Source organism: Carassius auratus, chromosome 30, assembly GCF_003368295.1.
Source record: "Carassius auratus strain Wakin chromosome 30, ASM336829v1, whole genome shotgun sequence".
NCBI lineage: Eukaryota > Metazoa > Chordata > Actinopteri > Cypriniformes > Cyprinidae > Carassius > Carassius auratus.
In genome coordinates this window covers 18,566,894-18,586,072 of record NC_039272.1, presented here as the reverse complement: position 1 = coordinate 18,586,072, position 19,179 = coordinate 18,566,894, and the positions used below count along the sequence as shown (strand labels likewise).

The 19,179-nt window shown below is 37.4% G+C and overlaps 2 protein-coding genes across 8 annotated transcripts in view; both read left to right on the top strand.

Moving 5' to 3' along the window:
• Positions 1-8,981, top strand: part of LOC113049513 (vacuolar protein sorting-associated protein 13C-like) — a 51,091-nt gene extending 42,110 nt beyond the window's left edge. For 6 of the 7 annotated variants that reach the window (XM_026211925.1, XM_026211921.1, XM_026211924.1 and 3 more), the window contains 9 exons: positions 299-374; positions 476-639; positions 776-821; positions 958-1,081; positions 4,343-4,457; positions 6,710-6,801; positions 6,883-7,006; positions 7,134-7,217; positions 7,572-8,981. In XM_026211925.1, coding sequence (XP_026067710.1) covers positions 299-374; positions 476-639; positions 776-821; positions 958-1,081; positions 4,343-4,457; positions 6,710-6,801; positions 6,883-7,006; positions 7,134-7,217; positions 7,572-7,670 — 924 coding nt within the window. In that variant the 3' untranslated portion in view covers positions 7,671-8,981. The other variant, XM_026211922.1, reaches the window with a different exon arrangement.
• Positions 8,982-10,915: 1,934 nt separating this feature from the next.
• LOC113049512 (nuclear receptor ROR-alpha-like) overlaps positions 10,916-19,179 on the top strand; it is a 40,846-nt gene continuing 32,582 nt past the window's right edge. The window contains exon 1 of the mRNA XM_026211917.1: positions 10,916-11,256. Coding sequence (XP_026067702.1) covers positions 11,097-11,256 — 160 coding nt within the window. The 5' untranslated portion in view covers positions 10,916-11,096. The remainder of the gene's footprint in view (positions 11,257-19,179) is intronic.

Genomic DNA, 19,179 nt, shown 5'->3' with positions numbered 1-19,179 from the left:
AATATCAATCACCACTATAATAATGCATGTAATGATATAATCCAATCAAATAATTGAATCCTTGAATTGAATTGAATAGAATTGAAGAATTTGTTTGTATATACAGCCTGCTGTATTATTATTTAATTGTCTCTAAAATCGCATGATTTATTTATAAAACTTTTTATCTATATATTTTAGCTTTTTCTCTCATTCTTCCACAGTTTAATTTAAAAAGACTATTCTTTCATGTGTCATGTTTTACAAGGCTGTAAAGTTATAATTTGTCGATTACTAGCATTTGTTTGTGTGTGTGTAGGGGGCTGTTCAAGGTCCTGAGGAATTTGCAGAAGGTTTTGTAATCGGTGTTCGAAGTTTACTGGGCCACACAGTGGGTAAGAGTCCCTGCTTTCCTGCGTTACTCCCTAAAACCCACATACACTCACAAAGGATCCTTAATGCACATGCTTATTTTGTTTTGACATTATCTTCCCAGGGGGTGCAGCTGGCATGGTGTCCCGAATAACAGGCAGTGTAGGAAAAGGTTTGGCTGCCATCACTATGGACAAAGAGTATCAGCAGAAACGGAGGGAGGAGATGAACAGACCCAGTAAAGACCTTGGAGAGAGTCTGGCTAAAGGAGGAATGGGCTTCCTCAAGGTACTGAACACAAGTACAAAAAAAACATTTAAGAGGACATCAAAGCATTTCCCTTTCTATTTTATGCACTGTATATAACACCATTCTATTGTATTTAGCATGAATTGACTTTTGTTATGCCCCTGCTCTCCTTCAGGGAGTGGTTGGTGGAGTAACAGGAATTGTGACCAAACCGGTGGAAGGTATGGCGGTTTACTGCTGACGCAACACATACTTGAATGAATTTGATCAGTTTTTTGGTTGGGTGATGAGATAACAAGTATTTATTATAATATTAGGAACTGAAAAGGCACAAATAATAATCTGTCATGGGTTTAGGGGCGAAGAAAGAGGGGGCTGCAGGCTTCTTCAAGGGCATTGGGAAAGGCCTGGTTGGAGTGGTGGCCAGACCAACAGGGGGCATCATAGACATGGCAAGCAGTACTTTTCAGGGCATTCAGAGGTGAGACCAACATGCACATGAATATTATATTTACATTCACGCCTGCAAACACAGACTCACATTCAGACAACCATGCACATACACTACCACTCAAACGTTTTGGGTTAGTAACGTTTTTAATACATTTAAAATATAATAAAAAAGAGAGAGAGCAACTTTTAATTGTCATTTTACAATATCACCGTTTTTATTCTATTCCTGATCAAATCAATTCTGCCTTGACGAGCATAAGATACTTCTTATCAACAAAAAAATATCTTACCAAATCTTAGTTGAATGAAGATTTTTGTTTAAGCGATATTTTAAACCTAAATGCTTGTATGTAGTTCTATGTTTTAAGAGGGGCCCACATTTACACATTTTTGCAGATGTGAGGCCATTTCCTCTCACCCTAAATATAGCTTGGAAATCTTGTTCTTTCAACAAGTATGCACTGATGTGCACTTTACATATGCATTTTGAAAAATACTATTAGATTAATGATATGCATTCTGAAAGGACAAAGAAAAATACTTTACATTTAATAAAAAATGTCCTGTGGCAATTTTCTAATATGCTGTTGGCTGTCAGCTGAATGTCAGTGTCCTAATTTGTGTCTCTTTTGTCTTTGTCGTCTTGCATTTCTTTTCTCCTGTAGTGTTGTTTTTGTTTTCCTGTGTGTTAACTAATTTTATGACTCTTTTTTTTCATGTTTTTCATAAGTTAATTCCTGGATGTATTTGTTCTTTTTAGTTCAGTGAGTATTTGGAAGCTCATGAGTGTGTACGTGTGACTGGAGTGTGAATGTATTTGTATTTATGCCTATGTTACCCAAAGACATTACAGTGAATGATCCCTCTGCGTTCACTCAGTTGGGTTTGCTTGTTTCCTCGGTCCAAAAAAAGAGTGTATTTTGCAGCATGAATGAATTTTTAATCTACAGGGTATGAATGGTTGAAAGGTAAGCATTGCATCATGGGAAGCAAAGGATGCGAGCTGTAGCGCAGAGAATTCTGCCATAATCTACAGTTCAAGAATCCCCTTATAACTGGATTAATCAACATATGCCTATTTTCCCATCATTGTAACATTTGCTTCTGATCTCCACACCCCTTTCACTGGTGCATTTTGGGGCCAACGGAAAGTCTGATGAGCAGAGCAGCACAGACAGGAGCAGAGATGATATAGAGAGGAGAGCATGTTTAAGAGAAAGCTATGTTTAAGAGAAATGGTTCTTTAAACCAACAGTTTGAATAGTATATAATGTCCTTAAAATCATAGTTAAAGGGATAGTTTGAACGAATTAAAAATTTAATCATTTACGCACTTATGTCATTTAAAACCTGTATTATATTCTTTCCTCCGTGGAACATAAAATGTTTAGTTTTTTTTAAATGTTTCAGTAATTTTTTGTCCGTGGACCCATTTTATAGTTAACGAGTTGATTCCACAGTTATTAAAGGGGTCATATGATGCTTTTTTTAAAGATCATTATTTTGTGTATTTGTGGTAACATAATATGTTGACATGCTTCAGTGTTTAAAAAAAACCCATTATTTTTCAAATACTGTACATAAGTGTAGGTCCTCTATGCTCCGCCTCCACGTGTCATTTTCTACAAAGTCCCTCCTTCCGACAAGTGCAGTCTGCTCTGACTGGCCAACTGAACCAGTGCATTGTGATTGGCCGAACACCGCAAACACTCATCGGAAATGTAACGCCCCTTTCCATAATCGCTGACAGCTGACTCCACTATGTGACCCTCTATCTCTCTCTCACACACACACACACACACACACAAACACACACACAGGACGCGCAAAACACAGCATTTGCAACAGCGTTGCTGTTTTGTTGTAAGTAATCTAAAATATTCCTAAATGCATCTTCTTTCTGAAGGCCAAATAAAGTGCTTCTGCTTTCGCCTCGATACACACAACATCTCCCTGACATGGCTGCTCCAACGCTAACTGTGGTCACTTAAACCATGCCTTCTTTCTTTGCCTGAACATTTGGGAGGCATTACGCAAATATTTCCACATAGTGACAAAGACATGTTGGGGGTGTGTTTGAATGAGCCATTTCAAGGGGCGTGGCAGAGTCTTAACTTTGATAAAGAATATCTCTTTGGATTTGAAACTTTAGTCTTTGCAACTTTACCAATCTTCTTTATGCACCAAGTGCTTGCATCATATGACCCCTTTAACATCATAAGTCTAGCAAAGAATATATTTTTTGTTTCTTTTCACTTTTTCAGGCTCACAATCCATATCAAAAGACATACAAACAAACAGAAATAACACACACACACACACACACACAAATCTAACCAATGTAATCAGTCTCTTCATATTTTTGTCCTCTTTTACAAAGTCAGAGAAACACTATCATGCATTTTTCATTAGCCATTGGACCAAACAGATATAAAAAAAAATTGAAATATGAAGAGGGTCTATTGAATTTCATTATATGGGCAAAATATATTTTCTGTTCCAAAAGAAGAAAGAATGTGGTACAGATTTGGAACGGCATGAGAATGAGTAAGTGAGTATCATTTTTGGTGAACTTTGTATGATGTCCCTCTCTCCGACTGCTCTCCTTGTCAGACCAAGTCCACCGCATGAGCTCACCGCACTGCTGATGCACTGGACTGCCTGGTGTGACCAGGCACCCTCCAACCAATAGCAAAAGAAGCATTATGAATTCAAAGGCAGTCAATAACCAGGCTAACCAATCACATTATGCACCCATGCCATTTACTGTGCCCCGGAAAGATGAGTTGTGTTGGCCTATCTGTTGTGTTTTACGGTGTTCCCGCCCCTAGCTTTTTCATGCCAAACCTTTCACAACAAGCTGGAACAGTGATGACCCCCCCCACCCCCCAGTGATTCTCTAGCATATGCGCTCAGTCATCCAGCCATTCGTTCTGCTTTCCATCTTATACACCTGAACTGATCAGCACTGTCTGTATGAACTAATCACGTTGCTTTTCCATGCTCGCACTCTAGAAGTAACCAAAGGTGAGAGAGGGCTTAAGGAATCAGACACTGCACGCAGTAGCACAAAGAAACTTTGTAGGTTGACTCTTGAGATGCATTGCGTTTGTTCAAGGCTGTTCGGGCATGCTCAGATGAACTTTAAATGAGTAGATTCTGTTCACTACCTGTTGTTAAGAATGACTCATCCATTGCCCACGCATTTTACATGGATGAAAGGCACTGGATCACAGGATGCCATCTTTGTGAGTGTTTTCTAATGTGCTGTTGCTGACTTGATTTGCAGGGTGGCAGAATCGACTGAAGAGGTGACGAAAATAAGGCCAGTGCGTCTCATACAAGAGGATGGCATCATACGGCCCTACGACCACCATGAGTCGGAGGGCTTTGACCTCTTTCAGGTGAGGTCACCGGTCAACCCAACTGACCATGCTATTACACCCTGATGGGAAGGATTTTAATCAGCTTAACCCTCTGTTTTAATTTATAACTACTAACAGTCAAATAGTTTTGATGGATTGGAGTCAGTTTAAAAGATTAAGGCAAAACCGTTGTTTTTTCATGCACTGGTCATTTTTGAGATTTTGGACTATTTTTCTTCCATTCCGTTGTCATATTTCAGACTAGTGGAAAGAAAACATCCAAATACACATTTAGGTGTATATTTTATCTATTTGCATCTGCAGATTTCAGTTATAGTAGATACCTGTTAAAGCCATTTCCTCAAAATGAGTTTTTCCAGTAACGCTTTATTTTAAGGTGTCTTTGTTACAATGTTATTATACATTTAAGTACAGAGTAATATTAATTAACTACATGTGCTTACTATATGCTTAGGGTTAGGATTTAGTTTAGGGTTACTTGCATGTAATTATGCATAATTTATTGTTATTAAAAAGTTAGTATATGTAACGTGTGTAACAAGGACACCTTAAAATAGTTTTACCCTTTTTCCTCATGCACGGAGTCAGTAGGACTTACATGCACCAAACTTTACAGTTTTATGCTTATTTATATTTGGAAGGTTTTTACAAAGGGATTTGTTCATATATCAGCCTGATTTATGTAACATGTTTTTTTTTCCCAGGCTGTTGAAAGTACTTTATCCATAAATATGGATTTATGGTATAATAAACAGAGATATTCCAAATCCCCATCTATAAAAACGTTCAATTCTAATATGACAGCAAAAATAAAATAATAAATTTGAACTTGGCTTTATCTAATGCTCGGCTTTCTGTTTAGGAAATGTATGTTAATTAGTGCATATTTAAACTCACCTTTTTCAGGAAAACAAAAGAGTTCAACTGGGGAAGTATGGGGATATCTATCTGAATTTACCTGTGGTGTGAAACACAACCAAATTCCAAATCCCTTTGTTAAAATTCCAGTCGTCTTCTTCATTAAAACTGACCTTAAACTCCAAAGTTGAACTGACTCCTACCCTGCTGTGAAGAAATTAATTCCTGTTTGCCTACTCATTTAATTTTTCCTTTTTCTCTCTTTTCTGTCCTTTCCCAAATGCAGCCTGAGGAGATGTAAATTGGGAGTGGGGGATGGGATTGGGACTATTACCTTAAAGATGTTACTGAAAACATTTGGGAACACAGAGACATTGTAGCACTTAAATGAACCAAACTGGATATCCAGCACTAGACTCAGTCTAGCCTGGTCCACTTACAATAGAATGTTACATTGTTGTGTTTAGAAAATAATATATATTATCCTAAGTCTGCATCTGAAGTTGTCTGTCTTGTGCACTTTTATTGGCTGTCGAACTTTTCTTATCTAGAAAACATTTTATTTTATTTTTATTTGCCCCTATTAATTTTGCCAAAAATAATTCCAGCTTTACACCTCAGACATTTTTATTATATCAGTTTTATATTATTATATTATTTTATTTTGTATCGGTTAATACCAAATATATCCAAACATAATCTCATTAATATCTTATTTTTCCAGAATATTTTATTTGAAATGTAAAAAAATAACAAGGTGGTTTTAAGACTTTAGAGCCACACTGGCAAACAATAATAGATTTTCATTATTAATAGTTAAACAATTATTAGATTTGTTAGAAATAGGATGTGTAACTTCCAAAGTTTGTCTATTTTTCTAAAATTCATTGTAATTTCTTTGAATTGATGTCTGTAAATACATTTTCATGAATTTAAAGCCTGATAACACAATATTACAGTCTATATAAAATATATTTATTAAAAATGTAATGTAAACATTATTCTTAATCATTGTGAATACATTAAAATGTGCATATTAATATATGCAAACTTATTTATATGCACTAAATGGGCATTTTTCAGTGCATGTTGGAGTTAAGGTCTGATGTATTTTCCTATATACCTTATACGCTATATCTTATATAACACGTGTGGTTCATAATTGTCATGTAATTGTTTAATGTGGCTTTACTATGTTGTAATTGAATTAATTGCTTGAATGCTGTGATTTGACCCAAATAATCTGGAATAAATCAATACTCCTCTTTGCCATGATCAGTTGCATTCTGGATGATTTCTATGTTTTTTTTTTTTTAAGATCATTACTGCTGAAAGAGTATTCAGGGGCAGTCGCTACAGCAGTGTGTGTTGTATTTTGTGTATTGTGCTGTATGAGTGTGTATGTTTTTCAGAGGTCTGAGATAAAACAGTTGGATGGAGAGATCTTCCGAGAACACTATGAATACCCGGGGCACAGAAAAACAAACATCATTATCACCAACAGGTATTCCAACAACAGAAAAATGATGAAACATTTGCATTTAGCCAGTTTTCCCTGTTTTTACTTAGTTTATTCATCATGCAGGAGAGTGATGTGTGTGAAGGAGATCGATGTGATTGGACATTTCAACAAAGAATGGGAATGTCAGTTTGAGAATTTTCAAAGGCCTCCAAGCACAGAAGGAGGAGATTTGAAGATATATTACCGGGTACATAAATGGCTTTCTTTAACAGGCTTCCTAACAGCAAAGTGATAAGTGTATGATTTAAAGCATGCTGATAAAGTCATGATCAACTAATTAACATTGCTTGACATCAATCTGGATGTTGGTGCAGGAACAGAACAAACTGAACCTCATGAGGAAGGATGGACAGACGCTAGAGAAAGTGATACACATGAGACATGCTAACGCGGCTGAGGTAAACATCACAGATGTGTGTGGATTGTAACTTTAAACTGCTGCTTGAAAATTGTTATTTAGCTTCAGGAATAGTTCATTATTGGAAATTTGTTGAACATGTATTCACACGCAAACAAAATATCAGTGCCCATTGTTGAATACGATACCGGGCATTTTGCATTTCTCTAGTTTGTTTTACAGATGCCAAGCTGTGATTAAGTTAGGTACACAGGTTGCACTAGTTTTATCTCTTTTTTTGCTCACATGCTTTTACACTGAGTAAAAGTACATAGCTATCAAAATGACTGCTTTTTTATTTTCTGCCAAGAACAAATGGTGGCCTCATTGACCTCTTTTGCTTCACACTCCACAGAGACTGCGAGAAGGAATCGATAGTGCCCGGTCTGCACGCAAGCAATATCAGATGGCACGGCAGAAATCACAGCGCTTCATCAAAACGGGCAATGTTTAAAGAAGTCAGCCATGCCTACATCTCCTTAGTTTAATATACTGCCTAGCTTTCAAAGTATCAATCATGTGTAAAAGAAAAATATATATTTAGACAAATGTATTAGTTCAACTCACTGGAGTTTTGAATGTATCTCTTAATTTTTGGAGTAAGAACTAGATTTTTTTAGATGTTTAAGCACTTTGCCTTTTGTTGTCATGATTGCTTGAGATAGGTCTTGATGAAGGGAGAAAACAAAAAAGACTGTTTTGTTAATTATTTTGCACTTGCTATAAAAAAAAAAAAATACATCACTTCAATACACAAATCTAATATGCAATGTGAGGCTTGCCCAGTTTCGCTCACTTACCTTGATTACAAAAAGTTTTGTATACAATGACATGTATAATACACAAAATATCTCTTAGCTTAAAAATTATGTTGTTATAATGATAATGTTTTGATCTCTCTTGTATTGTTTTACAGACACATGTGCATCTCTTGTCCCCTTGCACTTCCTTCAAAGTCACAATGTACTATGACTATGTACTAAAAAAGTGCTGTATGTGTCACTGCTGTTCCGCAGTTTGTTAAAATGGCAGACCACACCTGCTATTTGTGGTGGAGACTGTGATATGTGCTAAGCTTTACTTCTCATAGTTACATGTTTGTTTTGGAAGTAACCAAGACATGATTAAACAGCGCCTGTCTATATGGTTAGGAAAGATTGCGCTGTATTCCACAGTTTTCCCACAATGATGTACAGTGAATGTAATGACAAAGCACCTGGCAGTGGATCCTCTCCATGTTGCTAAGTAACTGGGCTTCCTGTATTTGGGTGCAAGTGGCCCCTATTGGCCTGGTGTGGGCAGGAAAAGGAGAGGTTGGCTATCCCATGCCCTTTGCTGTGGGTCTTTCCATGTCCTCTTATTTCCTATGCATCAGTTGACCAGACACACATCCACAGGTCAATGCCACTTTGTAGACAGCTGTAACAGCTAAAGACACTAAATGTCATAAATAATCTCCACTAATCCAATGCAAACACTAGGAATGTCATGCGTTATATAAGAATGTCCCGATCTCATCTGCCTCTCTAGATAAAAGCTGTTTTCAGAAACATTCAGTGTGCTGTAACTGTGATCACAGCCTCATACGTCAATGCAGAGCAGTAAACCTGCAGTATCTAATCTAAGATCAGTCTCATGACTGAACTCTGTTGTGAAAGCTATCTTAAGTTCATCCCAATGTAATTACAACTATAGTATTGCACTTTGAATGCACCTTGATTTAACTTTAGAAAATCTAATTGTATTAAAAACAACGAAGAAAGTAGAGAAGTGGATTTCTTTTTGTGCAAATCACTATCCTTTGTAGTATCAATTAAAATGACACATTAGAACAGAGAGTCCATTGAAAACTGCATATATTTTGCCAAGACATTTTTACTTAATCATTTTCCAACTGAAGCTCTATTGTGCATTAATGTTTATTTTCATAATGAACATTATTACATGGGTCAGTATCACCATAGAGTGCCTTTAAACCCTCACAATACTCAAACATTGTGGTTTTAATTTCCCATTCACTTTATGTCATGTCATAAAAAGTAGACACTCAAGTAGGCTACTATAGAAACATATTAGCTGAGCTCCCACACACTTTTTAGATAGTTAGGGGCCATTGTTCGAAGCATAAACCATAGAATATGTCCAACCTGTCATGGACATATACAGTATATTATTGTTAAATACATTTTCATTGCAAAATTAAGATGCAATATACTTTCTGAAAGTTATGATGTCCCTTTCCTAAACCGGGTTATCTGTTTGCTTTCAAATTATAAATACATAAAAGATTTTATGTAAACCATGTGTTTTTAAAGAAACTCCGTTCGCACATGTATTCTTTTCTTATTTGGAGAAAGCTCTGAAATTTGGATCCAGTTTCTTGTCATTGCCCCCACACCTAGCTATTGAACACACTGGATAATATAGATAAGATTTAATTATTATTTAAAATATTAGTGTAAAATATCAAGATGACAGGGTGGACATATCTTATGCAAAGAAAATTTGTCAGTTGAAAAGTCACCAACTTACTCAATTCAGCCTTTGAAATTCCCGCCATTGAAGAGACAAACAATTTGATGTCCTGACGTCAGTAAAGAGGATGGCCTTTTCTTAAAGGGGCGGATTCCCCAAAATGACAGGGTGGACAACCATTGAGGGACATGGACAAACTCTTATTTTTTTTTTATTCAATAAAAATATAACTTTTATTACCAAATGATCAAAGCACTTAAATTAAGTACTCTCTCATTTAACAAAATATTAATAGGATAATTAAATAGGATAATTTTTTTTACTGACAATATTCTACTATCATTTAAATGTAATGAGCAGTGCATGGGACATAGCAAAATAAATCTTCATAAATCAGGTGTTCATCTGTCTGTCTTATATTGTTGGTCTAGCTATACAATAAACTACATACATGGCAACATGAACTTGCAAGCTCTAGAATTGCATTTAGCGGAAGTAGTGGTCAGCAGCATGTTAGCTCATCACATGTCAAGCATGCTCTGTATGTGTGTGTGGACAACCTTTGGGTTACTAAGAAAATACGTGCATTTATTAATAACATCCTGCATCTTGGGACAAAGGACTGGACAAAGCAGATGAATTGTTAAATTATTATTCTCAAAGATAATATATATAGCTCAAATATTAACTATGTGCCTTTCCCACTTAATTGTCCACCTGCCAAATATTAAGTTCACCGATTAACAAATAGTTCTGCTGAGTCGGATATTTTAATAATCTGGTTTACAAAATTGATGTTTGATGTTCGATTGTATGTGTCAGTGTAATGATTCCCCGAATCTGTTACTTACAAGCGGTTCGGCATAGGCGCGAATCACAGTGTTTAAAAGTCCACAACTCACTGACTCATTAGGCAAGATATTAGGTAAGATTCATTGCAATACATGTTAACGAATAATGCATATTTATGAATTTGAAATACGATGAGTTAATTTTAATCAATATCAATTAGCATTTTTACTTTTACTAGCAATTGAGATGCAAAATAAATGTAATTGTAGTTTATTTTAGATGCAAATTACATTTGTAATAGCTGGATCATGGCTGTAACCAATTAAATTATACTGCAAGTTACTACAATAAACACCCATGCTAGAAAAATAAAATGTGCAAAATGTGCCACATATGGCTTTGCTGGAATGTTTCGAGCATGTCGGTGTATGTTTGGTGTGACCGTGTCTCGCGCTCAACAGCGCTGTCTGTGGACAGAAGGACCACACCCGCTCCCATGAACACGAACAGATCTGTCACACGCTCAAGTGCAATCCGCACCAAAAGACGATGTAAAACGAATCTGAGTTGTTCGACAAAGCGATCCCATTGTATTAGTAACTGAAACTCGCAGATGAACATGGAGTCTCCGCCAGAGTCGGTCGCGTCGCCGAGCAAGAGCGCTTCTGAAGCGGACGCTTCGGTGGAGGACAGCCCGGTGAAACTGGACAGCAAGCCTGAGCCCGACAAACCAGCCCCAGTTCGGCGGCAGAGTTGCTCAAGTACCAACAGGGGTAAGGCTTGAGCAGAACCCAAACTTGCTTGTGAATTATTTTCCAGCTTAATCAAGTTCGCGTAGATCAAATGTTAGCCTAATCTTCAACTTAATTCCTTGCATGTGACCTGCTTCATATTAGCTCTGAATTTGCAATTTTGCAATGGATTAAACATCATGTTATTTTACATATATGGAGGCCTGGTGGAAACACTCACGGTTTGTGCAAAATAACTGATAATACACACATTTGTAGGCGAACCCAAACATTCCTGGCAACTGGCTAACGTGACATGTCATTTCTGATATATTGCTCGCATGCTGTGTTTAGTTAATGAAGAATTGAAGTCGTTTTTCACGACTGTCACAGCTTTATCCACTCCTGCTCTCATTGTGTTTGTACGTCGATAGACAAAACTGTGACCAACGTCTCCATGTTTCAGTACTGCTAATAATACACAAACTTAAATGCAACGTATGTTAGTGCACAAAGCGCAATCATTTGCATAGCAAAGTGGTGATTTCATAGTGTGCAAATGAGCACAAAGCCATCTGTTTTACATGGGATAGCTACGCCCCTTATGTGTCTCTGATTTGGGGATGCAAGTCAAAGAAATATCGGTTAATGTGTCATTCGGTTGACTATCATAGTTGACAGTTTAGTCAGAGCAGATTTGATGACTGCGGCTGTGCCTCAAACCCCACTGCCTATGCAGCATTTTTGGGCACTGTGTGCGATTATGTAGTCTTCAAATGCTGTCTGAATAGGCTGCTTATTTGGTATTGAGACGCCGCCCCTGTGTCTGGCAGGCGTTGCGCGGTGCTTGCGTGTGTGTGGAGCGCTGTTATGTAACAGGTTAAGTCACACAAACACACACACACAAACAGAGAAGGAGAGGATATGAAGGGATATTTTCACGTCTTTACTGCTCGTGTAAACAAATGGGGTTTTATGTCATGACTACTGCGGTTTTTAATGTAGGACGTTATTTTCCCTGTGTGTTGACACGGTTGTACTGTTTTCTCTTCACGGACACGCTGTCTAGTTGCTCTAGTAACGTTACGTAACCGGAGGACGGAGGCAGGTACGTTGCTGCATCCGGCCGCGGAAGGAGTTTCATTTTGGACTCGGAGAAAGGGTCTGACACTCCTAACCCGCTAACCTATATTCTCAAATTCTAATGCTTGGTCAAGATAACTTTCACTGAGGATTGGCCAAAAGATTCAACTTCAACTAACGTTCACCCAGAATTAAAGAGTAATTTCACTGTGCGCAATGTGGAAAACGTGTTGACATCTTTTACACTGACTGAGGTTTGCTTCATAGAAAAATAGGAATGACTTAGGATTCATTTATGGTATTTAAAAAAATGCACATGAATGGATTTTCAAACAATTACTTAAGATGTTTTAACCACCCTGTCTCCGTAGTAAATTGTTCACTTGCATTGATGTGAGTTAAATATTTAATGTAGAACATCATAAAGACCAATAAAGTAATCATGGAATTAAAACTCACCCTATATATTGACCAAACTTCTCGTGAATGATTCATCCATGACGGTTTCATCTGTAAATTATTTTTCAAGCTTCCATTCCACTTCCATTACGTTGCAACTTTGTCTCACACCGAGGCACAAACAATGTAAATTGTCATTATATAATCACCCTGAATGACTTGCATTCTTCAGCATTTATCAAAACATCTTTTTTGTGTGTGTTTGTCATTCTTGGGTGAACTATCTCTTTAAGTAGTCTTCCTCAGCCGTAGCAGCAGTTTCCTGTCAGCAGTGGCTCTAAAAGCTTCATATTTTACACAAGTCCAGGGACTACCTCCCCAAGCTGATGTTAGTTATATAACTGTGTTTCCGTGAATTCTTCACTCCAGTGGAGGTGGTGGGCCTCAGGGAGGACAAGTGGCTACACACTAGCACTCAGTCAAAAATATGCAAGGCCATCACTGAGCATCTTATGTCCACTTAAGGCTATTGTGTAGTGGGCCGCAAGATTGTGCCTGACTCACTGCTCAGATGCAAAAAATAAAAAGAAGGAAAGAGATGTTAGATATGTCCAAGCAGACAAAATGGTGAACAATACATTGTCTAATAAGCATATCCACTTGAATTAGCAGTGTAATATTAAGCGTAAGAGTAATATTAAAGTGTGTTCACACCATTCCCGAATTACCGTGATCTAAGATTTCAACTTGTAAAAAGGGTTCACATACTCGAAGAACTTGGTATTTACAATATCAGGATTCCTGAAAGCTCTGATTTGTACCAGCAGTTGTTTTGTAATATTTGTATTAAATATTTCCTTGTTGAATTTTGCTAGTGTCTTCTTAATTGTGAGAGAATGGTATGAAAATAAACTAAAGACAAACAATACAGTTACATGTAAATAGCACAGTTTAATAATTAAGAAGTCTTTTTTTTAATGCCTTTGCATAATGGCTGTTATGGAGTTTTATCTTGATTAACCAAAAACATAATCGTTTATGGCATTAAATAGTGGTGCTATAGAAACTCCTAATTATGAGTCTGAGTAGGACGTCCCGGGTTGTAATCTAATGATTATAATTACGACATTGCAGAAACAACAAACAATATTTTCAGCAGTTTTCAAATGAATATATCGGCCACCTTTCTCTTTAGGTATTGATCATGGATAACGTTCCATTGTAAAGTTGCCATCTTGTGACTGCTATTAAAAGGTTTGCTATTTTAAATTGAATAGGACTGAATGAGGAAATGTGTGTTTCCAGTGGCATGGTCATGTAAGTGAGGGGAATAAGTGAAGTTTCCAGAGTCGATGCAATCAGTGTTTTAGAACTGATTTTTTGGGTAAACTTTTCTGGAATTGTGGAGAGACAGAGAAAAATGAACATACGCTAGGAAACACTCACAGAAAGAGAGTAAACACCCTAGCCAGGCTTTTTGTATTGCGATGGAGTGTTATTGCAGTGGTGACAGTCGTAATTGGCTACAGGTGTGTCCCATCTAATGCTGCCAGGCAAAGTACTTCACACACCCTCCATAGCAGTTGCAGTATGACCGTAGCATGATGTTTGGTGAGATGAGGTGTTTGCATCAAACAGAGGGTTATGTAGGATCACTCACTTTCGGGCTAATTGACTTTTGCTGCCAGGCCTCACGGTAACCTGAGAATTGCTGTGGATTTAGACGGTTCAAAAGTACAGAACAATGAAGGGATTGTGAATGTTGTTGTTTAGGAGCTGTTGATATGAAGGCAAGCACTTTCAAGTAGATACAAATCATTAACTGCTGCTTTTAGGTAGAGGAGAAATGCATTGTCCATCTGGTGGAATATTTGATTACATGATGCACGCTGATGTTTGGAATCTCACTTTACACTCTGTTACCAAAAGTCGGTAGTTCCAGGAAATTGTCCATTTGTCATGTAAAGCTCCATTTCTGTCCAAGGATTTGTATTTAGTTTGAAATTCCAAATACAAAATGTAAGATTTGCTGTCTTTACCCGTTTACAGCAAAGTGAAATATCTCCACCTGAGCTGAAAATGACTCGGCTTGTAAACCACTTATACTAAGTCAGAGGGGGACATGTAGTTAAGATGACATTTGCTGGAATGGTGTTTTTTTTGGGGGGGTTACCTTCTTGCTCAGTGAGATTCCAGAAGAAAGGGGGGCGAGCGTTCTGGCTCAGTTTATCTGAATACTCTCCACTGTACTCTGTGTACTCCCTGTTGGGCTGTAACCATGGGTCGAGTCCTGCCACATGGCCTCATGTTTCCCCTGCAGCATGTACCAGAAAGGTACTAGATTGTTTACATTCAGAGCAGCTCCACCCCACAGGTTCCTCATGAATCATTCTGGTATATTGTGCAATAGAATCAATTCTTAGGAGGTCAAAAATTGACGTTTGTGCTCTGTAGGACAGGAGCTAATTGGTTAGTGAGGCTGACTAGCTCTGGGGTCCTGATTTCAAAAAACCATGTGAAGTCGAAAATCATGAAATTGACCTTACACAAAGACCCGCCCCACTTAGTTGCTAAGTCCAACAAGCCATGGCACTCTCACGCCACACATCATGTTCTCACATAGTAAAAAATACATTGCGAAGAAAAGAGGAAACTGACAACACGCTGACAGACAAGACCGAGCAGGATACTTTAGGTATGAAACTCAGTATACCAGAGTATACTCAGTCTCAGCTTTAAAATATTGTCATTTTGTAAGAAATTCAAACAATAAATGCCATTTTGTAGCTCTTAAATGTGTCGTGACAGATCGCTGTAGCATCTCAGTTCAAGCAGCTTGTGAACGATCATCTCTTCCTTTTTAGTAGTCTAGCATTAAATAAACATCAGAAGGTATCTTATTTCAACCGCCGATAGATGCCAACACACCATTTTTCAAGATTAAAGTCCACCAATGTTAATCCACTCTCCTGTCTGATTTGTTTGTTGGTTTAAATGGCAGGTTCGGCATTATGATTGGTCAGGTCGCCTGTTAGTCAAACTCCTGGTGAAGGGTCAATTAACTGAAAAAAAATTATTCTACTGACAGCCCTTGTTTTTAACAGAATAAATACAATTTGCTAATTGAATTCATTGCCGTTCAATTTCTGTTTATTCATATACCATTAATAGTGTGTAGGAAAAAAGTTGATACATAGAAAATAAGGATAAAATATTTTTTCAGATGATATTTTAGTTATTATTCTTAGTGCAATCGTGACAACATAAGCCAGTTATCTGTTTATGTGAAAAAAATTTTTATACTAGCACACTTTTTCTTACAGTATCAGTTGCTCTTCTTTGTAAATCAAAAAATATAGCGGTGTTTATATTTTAGTAAGGGGTCCCTCACAAGGGCTAATTATAGTGATTGAACATCACACAGTTATTGAACTGTACTGAACTGGAGCTGAATAATGACACTATTGTCTTGCTGCAGCTGCTTTACAGCAGAATTTTAGACTTGCCTCATTATTCAAATTTGCAACATTGATTCTGTTACTTTCTTGTTTACTACTTTGAAGCTGCTTTTTGAAACAACCTACGTTTAATAAAGCTCTATAAAAATAAAGATGTTTAAATTGTTTTGGCATATTACTACAAACGGGAGAAAGTTCAACATGCAATATGGCAGAACAGGCCCTGCCTTAAACTAAATAAGAAACAATCACCACTTGGTAAAGTCATCGCATTACTCCAGCTGCTGTTAGAAACTCCAGTTCCCATAGAAACAACCAGTGTCCTGAGAAGCGCATTGGGACTGTACACGCTGATTGGGTGGACTAACTTGAAATATACAGTTTTTCATGCTATTTGACCATAGAAACAACATTTATGGTCAGATTTTGCTTCTGATTTAACATTTTATGTTATATAAATGTGGGTTTGCCAAGCGTTTTTTGCAATTTTGATGTTTCCCCATTTAAGTAGATAGTAGGTGGGCTTGGGTGGGCTTGGATGGCCAAAACGGCCGTCTAGAAGCATTGCAAATATGGCCAAGAACCAACCTAATTAAACATGGACTTGTAAGTCAACTTGTTTGTCAGGCAACCCACAGACTAGTTAAAACAGGGTTGTTTTGCACATGTTGTAGTTTTTCCAATAACTCAAGAGAGATTTTTCTACTAGACATACGGTGAACTGGCCAGTCAGCTTTGAAAATGTGCAGTTTTGCACATCCCTGCTGCTTTTGCAAGTTCTTTCTCTGCAGGAACGTTTCTCTGAGTGACTATTTCGTCATCGCTGATGACGTTCACCACATTCTTGCGACAGAAGCTTTAGTGCTTGAGCTTATTTGAAACATCTAATCTCTCAATTTGATAAATTGTCAGTACTCACACTGACCTTCCAAGAGAAGATGTTATGTGTTGAATCTTATTTTCCAGTGAGCTGCGTTCCAGTCTAAACAGTGTGATAATCTCTCTATCGTTTGTCAGAGTGTCATGTCAGGCAGGCTGGACAAAACATCTTCCTTTCTCTTGTGCAGCTGGAGGAACACACACACACACACACACACACACATTCCTGGATGGATGGATGATTCGTGGCATTGGCAGAAAGTTACACTTTTGTTGAATGATGTCAGAACAGCTGGCAGACAAACCATAATCTCAAACAGCACATTGTTAATTCTGAACAGAGACGTGAGTGAATTAAACATTCAGGTTGTGTCTGGTTTTCCTTTAATGTGGCCTGTAATACCTGCCCAAGGGCAGCACTTAAAATGGGCTTTACGGATGTTTTTGTCCAAACATTACATACAATTTATCCCTGAGAATTAAACCCGCCACTTAAATCTTGCTAGTGCCAAGATTTGATGTTTGAGCTACAGGACCATTTACACCAAGGACAACTATAACAAAGAATACAATAAAGACAGAGTTCTAAAAAAATGTCATATTAAAAAAAATAGCAAAGTCCACACCACAATAAACAATAAAGGCACAGAGAAACAATATTGTTGGAATCACTTTCAGAACAATTTTTTCCAGTTGATGAATGATACAAACATTAGCTATGTTTCCATCCAAAGATTCAAATTAAACTTGTGCCCAAAACTGGAATATTGCATAAAACGTATGCGAATAAAGCACCGTTTCCATCCAACAAGTCAAAGAGAACAAAATCGTCACTTCCTGGTAAACTGTGGCACTAAATATCACTAAGAATATAGGAAAAGTCACTGAATATAATCATTTTCATAATTGACTTGCACCTCAGAGAGAGTTTTAATAGAATAAATGTGGTCATTGCTTTCGAGTGGAACTGCTGTTTGGACATGAAGTAGTGTAAGACAATTATACAGAAATACTTGACGACAGACTTTGCTCAGGCATTTCAGAATGACCAAAACAACATGAAAGCAATTATCCCGTCACATGAATTTTTCGATTCGCATGGAGGAATTTATTCGTTAAATGTGGTTCCATTGTATTTTATGCACATTTTTTCTTATCGGATAAAACGTTTATCCTACTCATATGTGCGCATAACGTTTATTTTAACTTTTTATGCACATTTTTTGAATCTATGTGCATCTTGGTGTTTCCCTCCAGGATTATTTTATGCTATATTCGAAAATGCGCATAAAAATAAGTGAATGGCAATGCAGCCATTGACATCCAATCAGAATCCATCCTGCTATAATGAGCTCGAGAATTTAAAGTGGCAGACGAGTGTGTGCTGAGAATAAAAAGACGTTATCATTCACTGGTGTGGACGCTAATAAAGTTGTCTTTATATTTATCGTTTTTGGTGTGAACAGACCTATAGTCTGTGTTCAGAATATAATACTAGTTTAGTGCTTGAGTTCAGTACATTCTATATAGCATGCCTATTGGAATGGTTGCCCAAAGCAGTGTTAATTTCGTTGACTAAATATTTTCGTCATTATTTTCGTCACGAATATATTTTTGCCGACGAAAACGAAACGAAAACTAAAATAGAAGGCACTGATGGAGACTAAAACTATGACTAAATTGATTGACATTATCGTCAACGAATAAAGGACGAGACGAAAATAGACTGTGACGAAAATCAAATCAGCAGACGGCAGAGATGCGAGGAATGAGCAAAAGAACCGGCAAAACAGAACAGACTGCATGAGAGAAGAGAACCAATCAGAGCCTGACTTATTGAGACGTGAAGCGAAGGTTTTCAGTTTTTATGAGCTCCCGGGAAGTCGGCATTCGAAGAGGTGATATGGACTTAAAGCAACAGCCTCTGGTGGAACGGCAACGCCATTCTGGCGTTGTATTGCGCCTGCGCGAATTTAACTGCTACTTTGTGACGTTCTAATTTAACGGTCTACTACGGGAGAACAGCTGATTTGCCGGAGTCGCTACAACGTGAGAGGTTAGGTAAATAAATGTTATGTTTTTAGACTAATTTACATCATACAATATTAAAAACTCCTCTTCTGACAAAAGATTGTCATTTAACGTC